The following is a 17,493-nucleotide window of genomic DNA, read 5'->3' as shown; positions in this document are numbered from 1 at the left end:
GGGTTGGAACTTATCAAGCGAACTGTCCTTGAAATCATCCGAAGGCAAAAATAGTTTCAAAATCTTAATGATACACGCTGGCTTCAAAGTCTGATGCACTCCAATTCAAAGAGCTCTTTCACTATAGTGTACAGCTCTCTTTCTTTTTTTTTTTTTTTTTTAAGTAATTGACGGACCTTCTCCGCAATCGGAAAGTGCAAGTCTTCTGGTTTCTATTCGACGATGGCTTACCTTTGACGGTAACAACCCCTGTATTTGAGATTACTGTTTCGCTTTCACGCCAACTTTAGGCTGTTACATTAGACCTTAACTTTTGCTATGAGATGGTAGACGGTGTAATAAGAACTCTGGAGAGGTACAGAGAAACTTAATATTAAGAAATTTCCCAAGAGGCATGTCGCACTTGTAGAAACTTTGGACATTCAATTGCAGGCTCCCAAAAAAGCCAGACATTCAATTCAGCGCTGAAAAATAGAAGCTCCAGATGCTAAGTAATACTAAGGTAAAAAAAGAACCTTTAATATACAGGGTGGTCCATTGATCGTGATCGGGCCAAATATCTCACGAAATAAGCGTCAAACGAAAAAACTACAAAGAACGAAACTTGTCTAGCTTGAAGGCGGAAACCAGATGGCGCTGTGGTTGGCCCGCTAGATGGCGCTGCCATAGGTCAAACGGATATCAACGTCGTTTTTTTTTAAAAAATAGGAACCCCCATTTTTATTACGTATTCGTGTAGTACATAAAGAAATATGAATATTTTAGTTGGACCACTTTTTTCGCTGTGTGATAGATGGCGCTGTAATAGTCACAAACGTATAAGAACGTGGTATCACGTAACATTCCGCCAGTGCGGACGGTATTTGCTTCGTGATACATTACACGTGTTAATGATTGTACCTTAGCATATGGCAAAATCTAAAAAAAATCATCTGACATGACAATACAGAGAGGATGATTTCATCACACTGTGTTCCTGATTATACTTCTTGTGTATATTTCACTCTTTGAATTGCATTGTGAATATGTGCTCATATTCTTCTTTATTTTTGCATGCATCCATAATATTATGTGGAGTATTTGATTTCATGTTTATTTTTGTTTCATGTAGGACTAAAATAGAAACTGTTTCATTGGATAGTGTAGTATGTACTCATGTAAATTTGTTCCTGCTTACTAATCTGTGTGTGCACTGCTCAGTTTAAAGGTATTACAAGTTTGTTGCTAGTATTCTGCTTTACTTTAGATTGCATCCATTTTTATACTTTCTCACATTTAATGGAATACTCCATGTTACCAGCTTTTGACATAATTGGTAGTCAGCTTTATTACATCTGGTCATGAAGTAAGTATGTATTTCTGCTTTGTATAGTGTTGCTTCTTGCCATTAAGTATCCTTTGTGGACGTAGTAACGGACACCCGTAACAGGGACTACTGACAATACAATGCACTACAATCATCCTTCCACACCAGTGAAAATTTGATAGGAAATAACACACACACACACACACACACACACAAGCTTTCATAATTGGATCTACTAGTGAATCCTCTACAACTAGAGTTTGCTAGATGCAGTAGTATTCAGTTCAGTGAAAGTGTTTTCAAACTATAGCACACAATCCGATGTACAAATATGTACTTTGACGTAGAATAATTTTTCTAGTTATAATATATGGCACAATAACTAAGAACTCTGTCACTAATATTACAAAACATACTAACCAGTAAAGTACTTGGGCTCGAACAAACAGATCTGTATGAACGTTTGGTTACAGGACCATTATGTTCCTCTGAATGTGCTGGTGGGTGTCGTTTTTCTGCAAAACTCTGCAGTCATGCTCTAGATATCACTGCAGATGTAATTGTAGACGCCATACGCAATGCAGCAATCTTAACTATAAATGTAAATGCGGAATGTCATTAAAATGCTCCGAGCAATACGAATGACTGCAAAACGCACAGTGAAGAAATGCAAGTTGATCGCATGGCGTATTTGCATATTCTATATCAGTGTTGAACGCCACGTCAATGACACTTTTGAAGTTGTTGGATGATTCACCAATATCGTAGCCAGCGTTCTGCCACGCGTAACGAAACATTGGTCTGTACACTCCCGCAGATAACTGATTGTAAATGACAGAATGCATATTCATGATAAAGAACCTGTCGTGCAATTTCTGCTGCATATTACTGGAGCGTAGTTTAATGAAGTGTTTTATTCTCTCGGCATATATTTTATATTGCCTGAAGAAATACACATCCAGAGGTTGTGCATATTTTGTAGTTTTAGGCGTAATGATTTTTAAATCTACATGTTTTCCACCAGGTGCTTCCAGTAGTACTCGTTCATCCTTATGTCCAGACCAGGAGTCACAAAGTACTAATGACTTTCTCGACAAATGTGGATTCAAAACTGACAGAAAAAACGTCTTCAGATGTTGTTTCGTCACCTTCCCATTCACACTTGCATCAACGACGACATTTGGAGGGCACCGCGTTTCTATTTCCCTTGACACGCGGGGTCCAAACTTTCCACTGGATTCGTGGAATCGTCCATTGATATAGCAACATCGCTCGTGTAACTACACTGCTGGCCACCGTAAATGCAACACCCTGAAGGAAGCATCTGAATCAAGTGAAATTTACACCGTGGGTTTGCAGTGATGAGATATGCAACTGATTAGAATTTCAGCGCAGACGCACATCATGCGCGCCTGTGGCGCCACCTCATAGCGCCATTTAAGGCTTGGCGATTTCGACGAGTGTACGTTCGGCACGTGTGTTTACCTTGTGGTTGTTTCACAAGACGATCAGTTATGCCTCGTAGACAACAGCGAACATCGTTTGATCAAGTATCCGAGTTCGACAGATGAAGGATAGTGGCTTACCGAGATTGTGGATTATCATACAGAGAAATCGCTAGTCATGTTGGACGAAACCAAACAACTGTAATGCGGATATGTGACCGTTGGGTGCAGGAGGGTACGACGGACCGACGTGGTCGATCGCATTCACCTCGGTGCACCACTGCACGTGCTGATAGGCAAACTGTGCGCATGGCAGTGACGGATCGCTCAGTGACATCCCGAACCATAGTACAGCACATTGCGTCTGTAACGCATCATCCTGTGTCTGCGTGTACCATTCGACGCCGTTTACAGCAGAGTGGTCTGTCCGCAAGACGTCCATTGCTTCGTCTACCATTGACGCAGAACCACAGACGTCTCCGTCGCCAATGGTGTGATGACAGACGGATGTGGACGGCAGAATGGAATGACGTTGTCTTTACTGACGAGGCACGCTTCTGTCTGCAGCACCACGATGGTCGAATTCCAGTGTGGAGACACCGTGGAGAGAGGATGCTGGACAGCTGCATTATTTACCGCCACACTGGTCTTGCACCGGGTATTATGGTATGGGGCGGTATTGGATATTACTCTCGCACGCCTCTAGTACGCATTGCCGGTACTTTAAATAGTCGGCGCTACATATCCGAGGTGCTGGAGCCAGTTGTCCTTCCTTACCTTCAGGGCTCAGCCACAGCCGTATTTCAACAGGATAATGCGCGACCACACGTGGCACGCATTGTCCAAAGGTTCTTCGTCAATAACCAGATTGAAGTGCTTCCCTGGCCGGCTCGCTCTCTGGATCTTTCGCCGATAGAAAACATGTGGTCCATGGTTGCTCAACGAGTGACCCAGATTACATCCCTAGCTGCCACACCAGATGATCTTTGGCAACGTGTGGAAGCTGCTTGGGCTGCTGTACCCCAGGAACACATCCAACGTCTCTTTGACTCAATGCCGAGACGTGTGGCAGCGGTGATCTCCAACAATGGCGGCTACTCTGGCTACTGATTCTGGCAGGAACCACATGTCACAGACGTCTGTAAACGTAATCATTTGATACTTGGTCAACATGTTATCTACAAAATAAATTTTGTTGTGCTACCTCTTGTCTTTCTTGGTGTTGCATTTACGGTGGCCAGCAGTGTATGTGTTGCACAGTTAACTGATTGCAACACCACGACAGTGTTTCTCTCCCCTTTCGTGGATAGTGTTCTGTCACAAGAAAGTTCATAGTTGAACTGACTGATCACAGTTCCATACAGAACTAATATCGATGTTTTCTCTCGTGATATGCTCATTGACGTCAGCAACAAACGTTTGAGCTCTTTCAATCAGCTCTTCTTCGTCATCCTTATCTTTTTGTGCTTGGAGCATAGTGATACGGCGTGATGTTATCCTAAACTCCTTTTTCAAATTAGTAATAAATCCTAGTGAAGCTGTAAAGTTTGTACACCCGAGATTTCTGGCTACGTCCAATGCCCAATGTTGTAAATGCCAATAATGAACGGTGGAACCGCATTCTCGCGCTTCATCGAATTTCGCCATTACACGCTCCTTGATGGTCTTGAACAGCAATGTACGATTTCCTTTGAAAACTGTATTTCCTTCTCTTTTCTTTGCCACGTAATCCAGTATGTTTTTAATATTGCTTTTAGACTTCAGTTTAGGATATCTTTTCAGAAGCTTGTCGTATGTGTCGAAACCTCTTACGTAATAATCGTCGTACATGTTCTCGAGTGTGTTGTCATCAAACGCCGTGATGATACTTGCAACTTTAACCTTCTTCTTAGGAGACGGTTGGTATTCACTGTCACTGCTTCCATCGCCTCTTCCCGCACTTGCCGTAGCACTACCGCTTGCAATGAGTTGTTCGTCATTATCATCCCTATCATCATCATTATGTGTTAGTGTAAAAACAGTATCTGTTTCTAACTTATGCTCATATTTCTGCGCTATAATAGACACCAGAAAACATGCGAATGATTCGTCTTCTACACCAATACCATCTTCGCGAAGAAGGGTTCTTCGTAACTTATTCTCAACCAATCGCAATACATTAGCAGGATTGATTATCAATCGCCGACCCATCTGACGCTTCAATACACAAATAATGTCACAAAACGCAACTTCAGAGGCACGCTGCACCGTCCCTACTGGTCCCGACTGGCGTACCGGCAGGTCAGAGTGCAATGCGGCATGGCATACGCAGTGCCTCTAACGGACGACTGCAGAGTTTTGCAGATGCGGGAGTATCACTAGTGCAATAAGAGACCTTTACATTAATTCTCACACGATTTTGGTGTATTTGTGTTTGTTCGAGCCCTAGTACTTTCCTGGTCAGTGGCAAGAAGCAACACAGTTCAAAGCAGAAATACATACACATTGCGTGAAAAGATGTAATAAAGTTGAATAACATTACTGTCAAAAGCTGCTAAATGGAGGTCCCCATAAACCCATTGGATCATACAGATTATACAGCTGTCTCACAGCCAGCCACAGGTTTCCAGTCCGTCATTACATTGCTAGCTGTGAGACGGACCGAGCAGCTATAGCGCCTCCTTAGTGTTTCTTCTTCGCTGTTACTAGATGGCATGAACGTAATATACCATTGGAAAGTTGAGAAATCGGTCTGTTTGGTGGTGAGTACCACACACGATTTCTTTCGATATTTTACGAGTTTTAAGCAAACACTTTCAGGTTTTGTTTGGTTTATTCTCCCCAATCCCATCAAGAAAACACCCCCCAGAAGTTGTGCAGTGTGTAAAGCAAGGAAGAAGAAAAGTGATACACGATATGAATGTGAGAAACTCTAGTGGCGTTGAACATGCCTGCATTTTTCGGGTATATCACACCAACAAAAACTTCTAAAACAGTATTATCTTCATTCCTCAACAATTCAATAAATAGTGAGGATAGATTTATAAAGAACTGTAATCAAAAATATATATAACTTTGAGGAAAGTTTGTAAGACAACATATGATGATTTTCGTAAATTTAAATAGTAAATGTATGGTCAACTGTGGGAAAAATATTAGTAAGTCACTGGGTGAAATGGGAGAAAGATGAAGAATGGATGTGAACTAAAATAAAGCAGGATATGAGAAATATACTTAAAATGCACTTAAACTGGGCAGTTCACATTCGTATTCGTAGGCAGGAACAAATTTCAACAGAACACTATGCAGCAAAACCAATTTCTGTTTTATATGAAACGAAAACAAATATGGAATTATTTACTCCAACAATCAATACAGATGCAAGCAAAATTCGAGCAGAATACAATCAGCTTATTCACAGTGCAGTTCAAAGAGTGCAATACACACAGGAAGTCATATATCAGGAACACAATGCGATGAAACCCACTTCTGTTTACTGCGAAACGAAATCAAATACGGAAGACATTAAATCACTCGATAAGAAAGCGAGATGATGTACTGATAATTTTGCAGTGCTCCAAATGTCATGGCAGAGAATCGAGGTCATGTTACCGGAAGTCCCCCTAATGTGAATTTCAATCCCCCCCCCCCCCACTCCCACTACACACACATCGCTCTGCTGAGACTACCAGACACTGACTATGCGAGAACTGTCTCCAGTGTTCACGAGATCCAAATTGAATCACATAACTGTAGTGCTTATGACGGGGCAAAACTGCACTAGAATGTTGGCTCCCACAAAGATAATGCACTAAGACTTATACAAAAAACCTTAAGATGGTAAACACTAGTCTAGAAAGTAAAATACAAAGGTACAATTCACTTTTTCGAAGAAATACGTGGGAACAAAAATTAAACTATGCACTGTGAATAAAACAAACTAATATCGCTCCAGGTGCGTCTGTGGAAGGGGTGCCGCAAAAATGCGTGAAAGGACCAGAGCTGTCACGACGGTCCCACGTGGCACGCACACATGCGAGTCAGCAGAAGAAGCAACGGCAGTGCCAACTGAGCTGTCGTATAGTACAGACGCGAATTTCGAGATTCTGTAATTTCAGTCCGCGGATCAGGAGGGTCGAGCTTAACGCGAGCGCCCCACAGACTCATACGGATCTTTGTTTTTCACTCTCCCTTTGCTTCATCATGTCTGCGAAACACACAGCACCCCCACGATCACGAGAAAATGATTCGTTTTGTTCCGGACATGCTTCCACTGTTCTCCTGCCCTCACACAACCAGACGACACGCTCGTCACCGAGGAGGGTACACCGTCTGGGGTCGGTGTTCGAGCGGAACTGTTATGCAAAGACAATTATCGCGATCGACGGTTAATGGACATTGCGAATCAATTTCATTTTTGTCACTTGTTCATTTACTCATTTGGCAAAATAATTTTCGGAAAGTGTACTTATCAATTTCCTGTTACCACACCGTCGAACAAAGTGCGTGGGTGTCAGTAAAGTCGGATCACTCTACAACTGACATGTAAGCGGCGATACCCACACGTTCCCGCTTCACTGGTGACCCCAACACGATCGCTACGCTAAATACGCGGTGATGAACTTTCATCAGTGTGAGTGATGCAGAACCACAAGTGATCTAACGCTTTCGTCCTCGCGTATGAAGAGTGAGTTCACGAACAAAACTTCGTGAACTAGGCGCTAAAGCAAGGTGACAGCTTTGGAAGAACTGCAAAAGACAATAGACAGTGTACAACAGACAATACTTGAGCTGCTAGTGCGCAACCAGAGACTGGAGAACAAGTTTACGGGAGTGGCAGAAAGCACAGGATGTGTGTTTTGGTTAGGCTGCCCTCCATTTGGCGCCGTGGCCCAATCATGTGGTTCAGCCAAGTGGAGGCAGTTTTCATGAGCAACATCACCTGTGACCTCGCCAAATTTGGACATGTCATGAGCCAGCTAGATCAACACTATGCAGCCAAAGTGTGAGATATCACCACCACGCCGACATAGTCTTCATATAAGTGACTAACAGAGGAGTTAATAAGGTGAATTGCATCACTGCGGGAACAACAGGTGAATCAGTTGCTGCGACAACAGGAGAGATTAGATTAGATTAGATTAGATTAATACTAGTTCCATGGATCATGAATACGATATTTCGTAATGATGTGGAACGAGTCAAATTTTCCAATACATGACGTAATTAAGTTAATTTAACAACATAATTAAGTTAATATAACAACTTTTTTAGTTTTTGTTTTTTTCAATTTTTTTAATAATTTTTTTGTTTGGTTTTTTTTCTTTTTTCTTAATTTATATCTAAAAATTCCTCTATGGAGTAGAAGGAGTTGTCATTCAGAAATTCTTTTAATTTCTTCTTAAATACTTGTTGGTTATCTGTCAGACTTTTGATACTATTTGGTAAGTGACCAAAGACTTTAGTGGCAGTATAATTCACCCCTTTCTGTGCCAAAATTAGATTTAATATTGAATAGTGAAGATCATCCTTTCTCCTAGTATTGTAGTTATGCACACTACTATTACTTTTCAATTGGGTTTGGTTGTTAATAACAAATTTCATAAGAGAGTATATATACTGAGAAGCTGCTGTGAATATCTCTAGATCCTTAAATAAATGTCTGCAGGATGATCTTGGGTGGACTCCAGCTATTATTCTGACTACACGCTTTTGTGCAATAAATATTTTATTCCTCAGTGATGAATTACCCCAAAATATGATGCCATATGCAAGCAATGAGTGAAAATAGGCGTAGTAAGCTAATTTACTAAGATGTTTATCACCAAAATTTGTAATGACCCGTATTGCATAAGTAGCTGAACTCAAACGTTTCAGCAGATCATCAATGTGTTTCTTCCAATTTAATCTCACATCAATGGACACACCTAAAAATTTTCAATATTCTACCTTAGCTATATGCTTCTGATTAAGGTCTATATTTATTAATGGCGTCATACCATTTACTGTACGGAAGTGTATCTACTGTGTCTTATCAAAATTCAGTGAGAGTCCGTTTACAAGGAACCACTTAGTAATTTTCTGAAAGACATTATTGACAATTTCATCAGTTAATTCTTGTTTGTCAGGTGTGATTATTATACTTGTATCATCAGCAAAGAGAACTAACTTTGCCTCTTCATGAATATAGAATGGCAAGTTATTAATATACACTCCTGGAAATGGAAAAAAGAACACATTGACACCGGTGTGTCAGACCCACCATACTTGCTCCGGACACTGCGAGAGGGCTGTACAAGCAATGATCACACGCACGGCACAGCGGACACACCAGGAACCGCGGTGTTGGCCGTCGAATGGCGCTAGCTGCGCAGCATTTGTGCACCGGCGCCGTCAGTGTCAGCCAGTTTGCCGTGGCATACAGAGCTCCATCGCAGTCTTTAACACTGGTAGCATGCCGCGACAGTGTGGACGTGAACCGTATGTGCAGTTGACGGACTTTGAGCGAGAGCGTATAGTGGGCATGCGGGAGGCCGGGTGGACGTACCGCCGAATTGCTCAACACGTGGGGCGTGAGGTCTCCACAGTACATCGATGTTGTCGCCAGTGGTCGGCGGAAGGTGCACGTGCCTGTCGAACTGGGACCGGACCGCAGTGACGCACGGATGCACGCCAAGACCGTAGAGGACCGCACCGCCACTTCCCAGCAAATTAGGGACACTGTTGCTCCTGGGGTATCGGCGAGGACCATTCGCAACCGTCTCCATGAAGCTGGGCTACGGTCCCGCACACCGTTAGGCCGTCTTCCGCTCATGCCCCAACATCGTGCAGCCCGCCTCCAGTGGTGTCGCGACTGGCGTGAATGGAGCGACGAATGGAGACGTGTCGTCTTCAGCGATGAGAGTCGCTTCTGCCTTGGTGCCAGTGATGGTCGTATGCATGTTTGGCGCCGTGGAGGTGAGCGCCACAATCAGGGCTGCATATGACCGAGGCACACAGGGCCAAGACCCGGCATCATGGTGTGGGGAACGATCTCCTACACTGGCCGTACACCACTGGTGATCGTCGAGGGGACACTGAATAGTGCACGGTACATCCAAACCGTCATCGAACCCATCGTTCTACCATTCCTAGACCGGCAAGGGAACTTGCTGTTCCAACAGGACAATGCACGTCCGCATGTATCCCGTGCCACCCAACGTGCTCTAGAAGGTGTAAGTCAACTACCCTGGCCAGCAAGATATCCGGATCTGTCCCCCATTGAGCATGTTTGGGACTGGATGAAGCGTCGTCTCACGCGGTCTGCACGTCCAGCACGAACGCTGGTCCAACTGAGGCGCCAGGTGGAAATGGCATGGCAAGCCGTTCCACAGGACTACATCCAGCATCTCTACGATCGTCTCCATGGGAGAATAGCAGCCTGCATTGCTGCGAAAGGTGGATATACACTGTACTAGTGCCGACATTGTGCATGCTCTGTTGCCTGTGTCTATGTGCCTGTGGTTCTGTCAGTGTGATCATGTGATGTATCTGACCCCAGGAATGTGTCAATAAAGTTTCCCCTTCCTGGGACAATGAATTCACGGTGTTCTTATTTCAATTTCCATGAGTGTATATTAAGAACAACAACAGACCCAAGACTGACCCTTGTGGAACCCCATTCTTGATAGTTCCCCAGTTTGAGGAATGTGCTGATCTTTGCATATTATGAGAACTGCTTATGCCATTTTCAGATTCTCGCACAGTCCGACATGGTCCTAGACTTGCTATTGCGTGCTGTCTGGATGCGTAGCCTTCCAGCACAAGTGCAAGCAGCCATTGCTGCACAAACAGAAATGCAGCTGGACACTGTCATGGACTTGGCTGATAGGGTGTGTGACGCACCAGCAACAACACCCAATATCACTGCCGTGGCAGCCTACAATGCTGTCGCCGTGCCTGCAAATTTGGCTTTGTGGTGATATGTGTCTCCCGTAGTTACCAGTACAGATGCCAACCTGCCCTACCTAGTTCGAGACCTGGCCGCAAAGGTGGCAGTACACAGGTCGACCAGTTGGCACACTCACAAACAGAGAGCAGCAGTCCCCATAGTGGCACAGATTTCGATACCACCGATCTGGCTCCCACCACCATCAGCGTGTTACCAGCCATTCTGGTGGTAAGCCGACAACATTAGAGCATCAGCTGAGTGGGCACTGCTGGTATCATTCCTGCTTTAGCTATAAAGCGACAAAGTGTCGGCCTCTCTGCTTGCACCCAAATGACAGCTGCAAATGGGCCTAGGTTCACCCAGATGCAGTGCAATATCCAGGCATCTCCTCAAAATGGAATGGCCTAGCAGTGTGAAGTACCTCATCTGCATGGGTTCCAATCTGTCTCTTTCCCCTTGATTTATGCTAAGAGCTTGCTGGAAGGCCTAGACAATCTCTTATGGTGGCAAACAATTCAACAATAAAAATGTACAGCACTTGTCACAGAAATTTGGATCCTGGACTGTGTCGCACCTTTCCTTGTAAGTTTGTTGTGGCTGATGTCAACAAACCAATCCTGGGTGCTAATTTCCTTGGTCACAACAACATATTAGCTGACGTTACAAGTGCCCTTCTGATTTGACAACAAATTTGAAAATAGAGGGACAGTAACAGCTGGCTGCCTCGTTCAGTGTTAAACTAGTGAAGTTCCCCAGACCATATGCAGATATACTGGACAAATTTCCAGAGCGCACTTGTCTGCCTTGTGCACTGAGGCATGTCGAACATTCAGCAGTCCACCACATTATGACTACATGTGGACCACCAACCTCATGCTGTCCACATCAACTTGCACCCGAGTGACTTGCTGTAGTAAAGGCTGAGTTCGAGGCCGTGTTGTGACAGTGCATTGTTCGTCCACCATGTAGCCAATGGTCCTCTGCCTTGCAATTTGTGCCGAAGAAAGATAATTTTTGGTGCCCATGAGGAGATTGGTTGGTTGGTTGGTTTTGGGGAAGGAGACCAGACAGCGAGGTCATCGGTCTCATCGGATTAGGGAAGGACGGGGAAGGAAGTCGGCCGGGCCATGCCCATGAAGAGACTACCTACCTTAAATGCACAAACGGTGCCAGACAGATACCTCAAACCACGCCTATAGAATTGTAGCCACGCCTTGGTGGGCTCTGTTATACTTAGCAAAATTAATTGCACGAAGGTGTTCATGCAGATCCCTGTGGTACCTGAAGACATTCAGAAAACAGTAATTATAATGCCCTTCATTCTTTTTGAAAGCTTATACTTGTCATTCGGTCTACAGAATATTGCCCAGACATAGCAGCATTTACTGGATGGCATTTTACGAGGCATATTTGTGGTATTTTATGTACCTCACTGATATCCTCATCTATTCAAAGTCATCTGAATGCCATCACTGCCACATAACGACCATCTTTCAGTGGCTGAGCGAGGCCGGCATAGTCATTAATCCCTCAAAAATTATGTTTGGGGTCACAGAAATTGAGTTTCAAGGGCATTTACTCAGAGCCACTACTGGGTAAGGTGCAGGGGATGTTGAACAAGGCGCACCCACAGACACACAAAGGCATACGCCACTATCTTGACATGATAAATTTTTATCAGTGCCATCTGCCTAATGCCACCACATTGCTGGAACCTCTGACTGTGGTGCTACGTGGTCCTACCTTGAAGCCGGCCAGTGTGGCAGTGTGGTTCTAGGCACTTCAGTCTGGAACTGCGTGACCGCTACGGTCGCAGGTTCGAATCCTACCTCGGGCATGGATGTATGTGATGTCCTTAGGTTAGTTAGGTTTAAGTAGTTCTAAGTTCTAGGGGACTGATGACCACAGATGTTAAGTCCCATAGTGCTCAGAGCCATTTGAACCATTTTTTCCTACCTTGAAGGGAGAGACCCTTGTTAACTGGTAGTATGCAATGGAGAGAGGATCTATTAACTCCAAATGAAGCCTTGCAGAAGTGACACTGCTCTCTCACCTGGTGCACGACGCTCAACTGGCTGTGGTCATGAATGCTAGCCAGACAGCTATAGGTGCAGTGCTTCAACAGCGCATTGGCAGCAGCTGGCAGATGCTCAGTTTCTTCTCATGGAAGCTTTCAGAGTGGCAACACACATGGAGTGCTAAGGATTGTGAGTTGCTTGCGTTGTTCAAGGCAGTAAAATGCTGCCGCCTATCAGTAGAAGCTCATCCCTTTGTAATTTTCACCAACCACAAGCCCCTAACTCACGTATTTCAGTACAATAATACCACGTGTATGCCACACCAATACTGGCAGTTGGAGTACGTGTCACAGTTCTTCACGGACATCCTCCATTACCACAATAAAGAAAAATTTTAATGGAGCAAAAAATAGTACATTCATAGTGAAAAATGCAACAGGAAATGACAGTGAAAGGAAGTTTGTTGACATTAATCAATAGCAGTTGAAACAGAAACAGCAGTATCTTTCATAAATATAATACAACAGTGAAAAATGACATTTCCTAACATTTATACAAACCTAGCAATGCACAGGAAGGAGTAAATTATCCAGCTGTTGGCTCTCTTCCAAGATTTGTGTAGTGATCTTGAGGATATTATGCGTATAAAATAATTTTGAAAACAAATTACTCTACACAGAGTATATGCAGAGTTTGTTCTACTGGACAAGTGAAGACTATGTTATGTATCTTAAACCCACTGCATCATTTGAGCACATTCCGTAAACTGACTTAGAGACAGTGGATGTCGTAAAGAGTTTGGCGTATCCATACAGTCTGTGTTACTGATGAGAATTAGTTCGCCTTCATTACACAGAATAAATCCTATATTATTTGTATGTGGCAGTTTCTTCCTTTCCAATTTCTCTTTCACAGACTTTCTGTAATGGACCCTTTTTTACACAGATTGTCATTACTGATGTCAGGATGTTTCATGTTGTTTCAGATGAAACAAGATCTGCCTTGGTGAAACTATGCCTAGAAGGAGTAAATGTTGATCCCTCTCTAGATACTAACAAAGTTGCTGACAGCCTTAAGGGCTACACAGGATCAGACATAAGTAATGTATGTAGGTAAGTAAAATACAATTTGTTGAAAATCAAAGTAAACTAATAAGGCAGAACATTATGACCATCTTTCTTCTGTTTAAATGAGGGAAGCTGATAACCAAAGCAACTTGACAAATATGATTTTCCAGTGAATATCACAGATGTGACATGGCTTGAAAAATGAAACAGTGCTGGAGGAGATAATAGTATCTGAGAGTACACAATTCATGATTCATGATTGCTCATGTCTTTCTGCACCCATGTGTGTGCACTAATTTATCCATTGACACCAATACATATTATGTCATTCAGCATTACAGGATTCACCTTAGAAAATAGTGTAAGAGAAATGTGTTATCTTCTCTAATAAATCAGGCTTCTTGTTTCATTATGTTAAATGATGCACCAGAACATACTGGCATCTTGGAGATCACCTGAACAACACACACATCATGAGACATAAATAAATAGGCCAGTGATCACAGTACCATGTTATGAGTGGCATCCATCTGTGTTTACCTCAGCATTACACAAGGCAATTAGTAATATCCCTGTTATGATCAAGTTTTTATGTCAGTGGTTGACTCACAGAAAATTACATGAATGATCAGTATATTCTTGCTTATAAATGTAGACTGTCACTAATAAAATACTAAATAAAGTAGTTAAACATATTAGTAACAGTATTAACTGAAAGACTTTGAATATTCTGTACTACTGTCAGTCATGCTGCATGGCAGCTTATGTAACAGTGACCCAACTGCTAATGGTTGACACAGTAATTTCATTTCATAAATAACAACAGGTCACACATATCTCTGTAACATAATAGACCATTATATGAATAAATCACTGCACACTGTTATGATTTAAGCTACTTCATGAAACCATCATTCTCTCATATATCATATAACAAATTAGAGTTAATAAGTCCGACAGACAACAAGCAGCCTTGTTTAACTTTCAAAGAGGAAAAATTCTGTGCAGTATGAAGCATGAATTATGGATGCCAGTATGGAATCAGAGGACAATTGAGCCACAGTCTAAAATCCTACCTACATGAGAGACAAGAGAAAATAATCTCAGATGGGATCAACATGTAGGTAAGAGGGCTGGAGTCCAAATGGGGAATGGTAAATTATGGAGCCCTACAAGACTCTGTCCTCAGTCACCTGCAATTTCTTATCCACAAGCATTGTGATACACTATAAAACATCCACAGATGTAGAGTTTAATGCCATATTATTACTTGCAGATGTTCTGAACTGGTTCACAGTAAATTCCCTGACAATAAACCTCATCAAAACCAATTATATTTACCTCCATTCTAATCAGGAAAGCCCATAAGAAATTAACACTGCACTTGAGAGCCATCAGATACAGTGGGCATATTGTTTGAAATAATTAGGCATACTAATGAATAACAGGTTTAACTGTGAACATCACATCCTTCAAATCTTGAAAAGGATAATCTCCCAACTCTGAGACATCAACGTCTCAAAATCTGCTTATTTTGGTTACTTCCAGTCACTCATCTTGTGCGGCAGTTCACTGATACTGAAAGAAGTCTTTATCATCCAGAGAAAGATTGTCAGAGTGGTGTGTGGACTGCCTCTAAAAATTTCATGTCCTAATCTTTTGAAGCAAATAGAGATATTAATTACTACCTCTCAAAATCTCTTTTTGATCATGCCATTCATGCGTCACAATACTTCTCAATATGAAATAAATGAATGAGTACTGCCATCGCCATAACACAAGAAGGAAATGTGGCATACAATAAAACTTGAAGAATTTTCTCTAGTGCAAAAATGTGTAAAATGCACTAGCACAAAAATCTTGAACTCACCTCCAAGTCATATTAAATCCCTACAAGGCAGTAACTGAATATTTAAAAGTAAGCTGGAGCAGTTTCATCTTGAAAAAGTTTCTGTTCTCTAGACAAATTCTTTAACAGACACAGGTAAGAGCATTTTCCATATCTACCTGTGTTTTGCTGTTTTATTGTCTCTTTCTTCTTTAATTAGATCTTATAAATCACATTGTGTCCTGTAAGTTATAAAGATGGTTACTGTATTTTATAAATCAAAGGCTGTGTTTAGGTAATATCTGAATTTTACAGTTTAAACTCTGTATTGACATAAACATACAAAATGAGTTAACAGTTTCAAGTCATTCCACAAGCATGTGTGATCACACAATAATGGATAAATGGAATGTGTATCAGAATAAATAAATAAAAACACATTCCACTATTTCTCTGGCAATTTCTGTTTCTATCTACAGTGAAAGGAATTTTTCCTCATCACATAATAAGTATTCTCAATGGGTTACAACTTAGATGACATTGCAGGCCAATGGATAGAGATCATAGCTTTTCAACAAGCTGTGTGTTAAGTAAATATTGGATTTAAAACGGTGAAAAATTGCAGTGTGTATCATGCAATGAAATAGCAATAAATGGTACAGTTGGACAGTTGTAATATATCACTGTCTATCTCACAGCCTCTAGTGAACACAATAAGTGATAACAAACAGTAACTGGTGTCACATCAGACTGTAGCACTTGATATTTCTGACACATGATGCTTATGAACCAGTACTAATTACCTGTTGTGCTTTGCAGTGACAATCATTGCTGTTGTCAGAATGGTATAGAAACTTGAAGCGGGCAAGATCAGAGAAAATAATTCTTGCTCAGTTTAGTTGTACCTGACATTTGAGTATTGACTCAGATGCAAATTGATGCTGAGGATTCAAACACAAATGGCAGAAGGTCACCTATGTTGTGGTACTGAGTTATGGATTCTAATGTGTTATAGATTCCAGAGCTGAAATGTTGCTAAAAAAACCACCCCACTTGATCCTGAAACAGTAAATTAAACCTTTGTGTAATTATTCATGTTTTGTGTGCTCTTCTCAGGGATGCTGCCCTTATGGCAATGAGGCATAAAATATGTGGCAGGAGTCCAGAAGAAATTAAGAAAATCAAGAAAGAAGATGTTGATCTAGCAGTAACTATGCAGGATTTTGATGAAGCATTAACAAGATGTAAAAAAAGTGTATCAGCAGGAGACATTGCAAAATATGAAGTTTGGATGGAAGAATTTGGATCTTGCTAGAGACCTTGAAGTGATGATTATTTTTTATGAAGTGTAAAATGACATGTGATATAATTTTCTAGCATGTTCAGACTGAAATAAAGATTATCCATGTATGGTATTCTTAAACTAATCTTTCCCATACTCACTAACCATTATTACTGATTTGCTCATTTTTTGAAACAAAATATTTACTAACTGTGTCTGGACTATTTGTTAAGATTTACTGTGGTGTGTTCTATAGAATCGAACAAAGATATGAAAATTGTTTTGCCTCATTCTCATTAAGAAGAAAGAATTCTTATTGTAGCGTTTGGCTGTCAGCGTTAGTCCTATGTACTTTATATGGGCAGTTTTCTGGTATCAGAATGAGCCCAAGGAGCTTTAGAATGGATAATATATTTTTTCCTTATCCCTTTTCATACATTATTTTTTAACTTAATCATTTTTCATTGTTGCATATTCTAAACTTGTTTAAATTGTTGTTCCTAACCAACCTATGGTATACAATATAAGAGATATGGGATAAATGATATATTAGCATCATAAATACCAGAAATATTTATGTGAAATGGATGTGTACCCCAAAAACATGTAGTTTACATATCTACATCTACATCTACATC

The 17,493-nt window shown here is 41.6% G+C and overlaps 1 protein-coding gene across 1 annotated transcript in view; it reads left to right on the top strand.

Annotated features, from left to right (window-relative positions):
• Window positions 1-16,888, top strand: part of LOC126470161 (katanin p60 ATPase-containing subunit A-like 1) — an 88,007-nt gene extending 71,119 nt beyond the window's left edge. Inside the window, exons 6-7 of the mRNA XM_050097788.1 lie at window positions 13,664-13,790; window positions 16,690-16,888. Of these exons, the coding sequence (XP_049953745.1) occupies window positions 13,664-13,790; window positions 16,690-16,888 (326 nt within the window). The remainder of the gene's footprint in view (window positions 1-13,663; window positions 13,791-16,689) is intronic.
• The last annotated feature ends 605 nt before the right edge of the window (window positions 16,889-17,493 follow it).

The sequence above is a fragment of the Schistocerca serialis genome, chromosome 3 (assembly GCF_023864345.2).
Source record: "Schistocerca serialis cubense isolate TAMUIC-IGC-003099 chromosome 3, iqSchSeri2.2, whole genome shotgun sequence".
In the NCBI taxonomy this organism is placed as follows: Eukaryota; Metazoa; Arthropoda; class Insecta; order Orthoptera; family Acrididae; genus Schistocerca; species Schistocerca serialis.
Note: the sequence above shows the minus strand (reverse complement) of the source record. Positions and strands in the feature narration are given on the sequence as shown.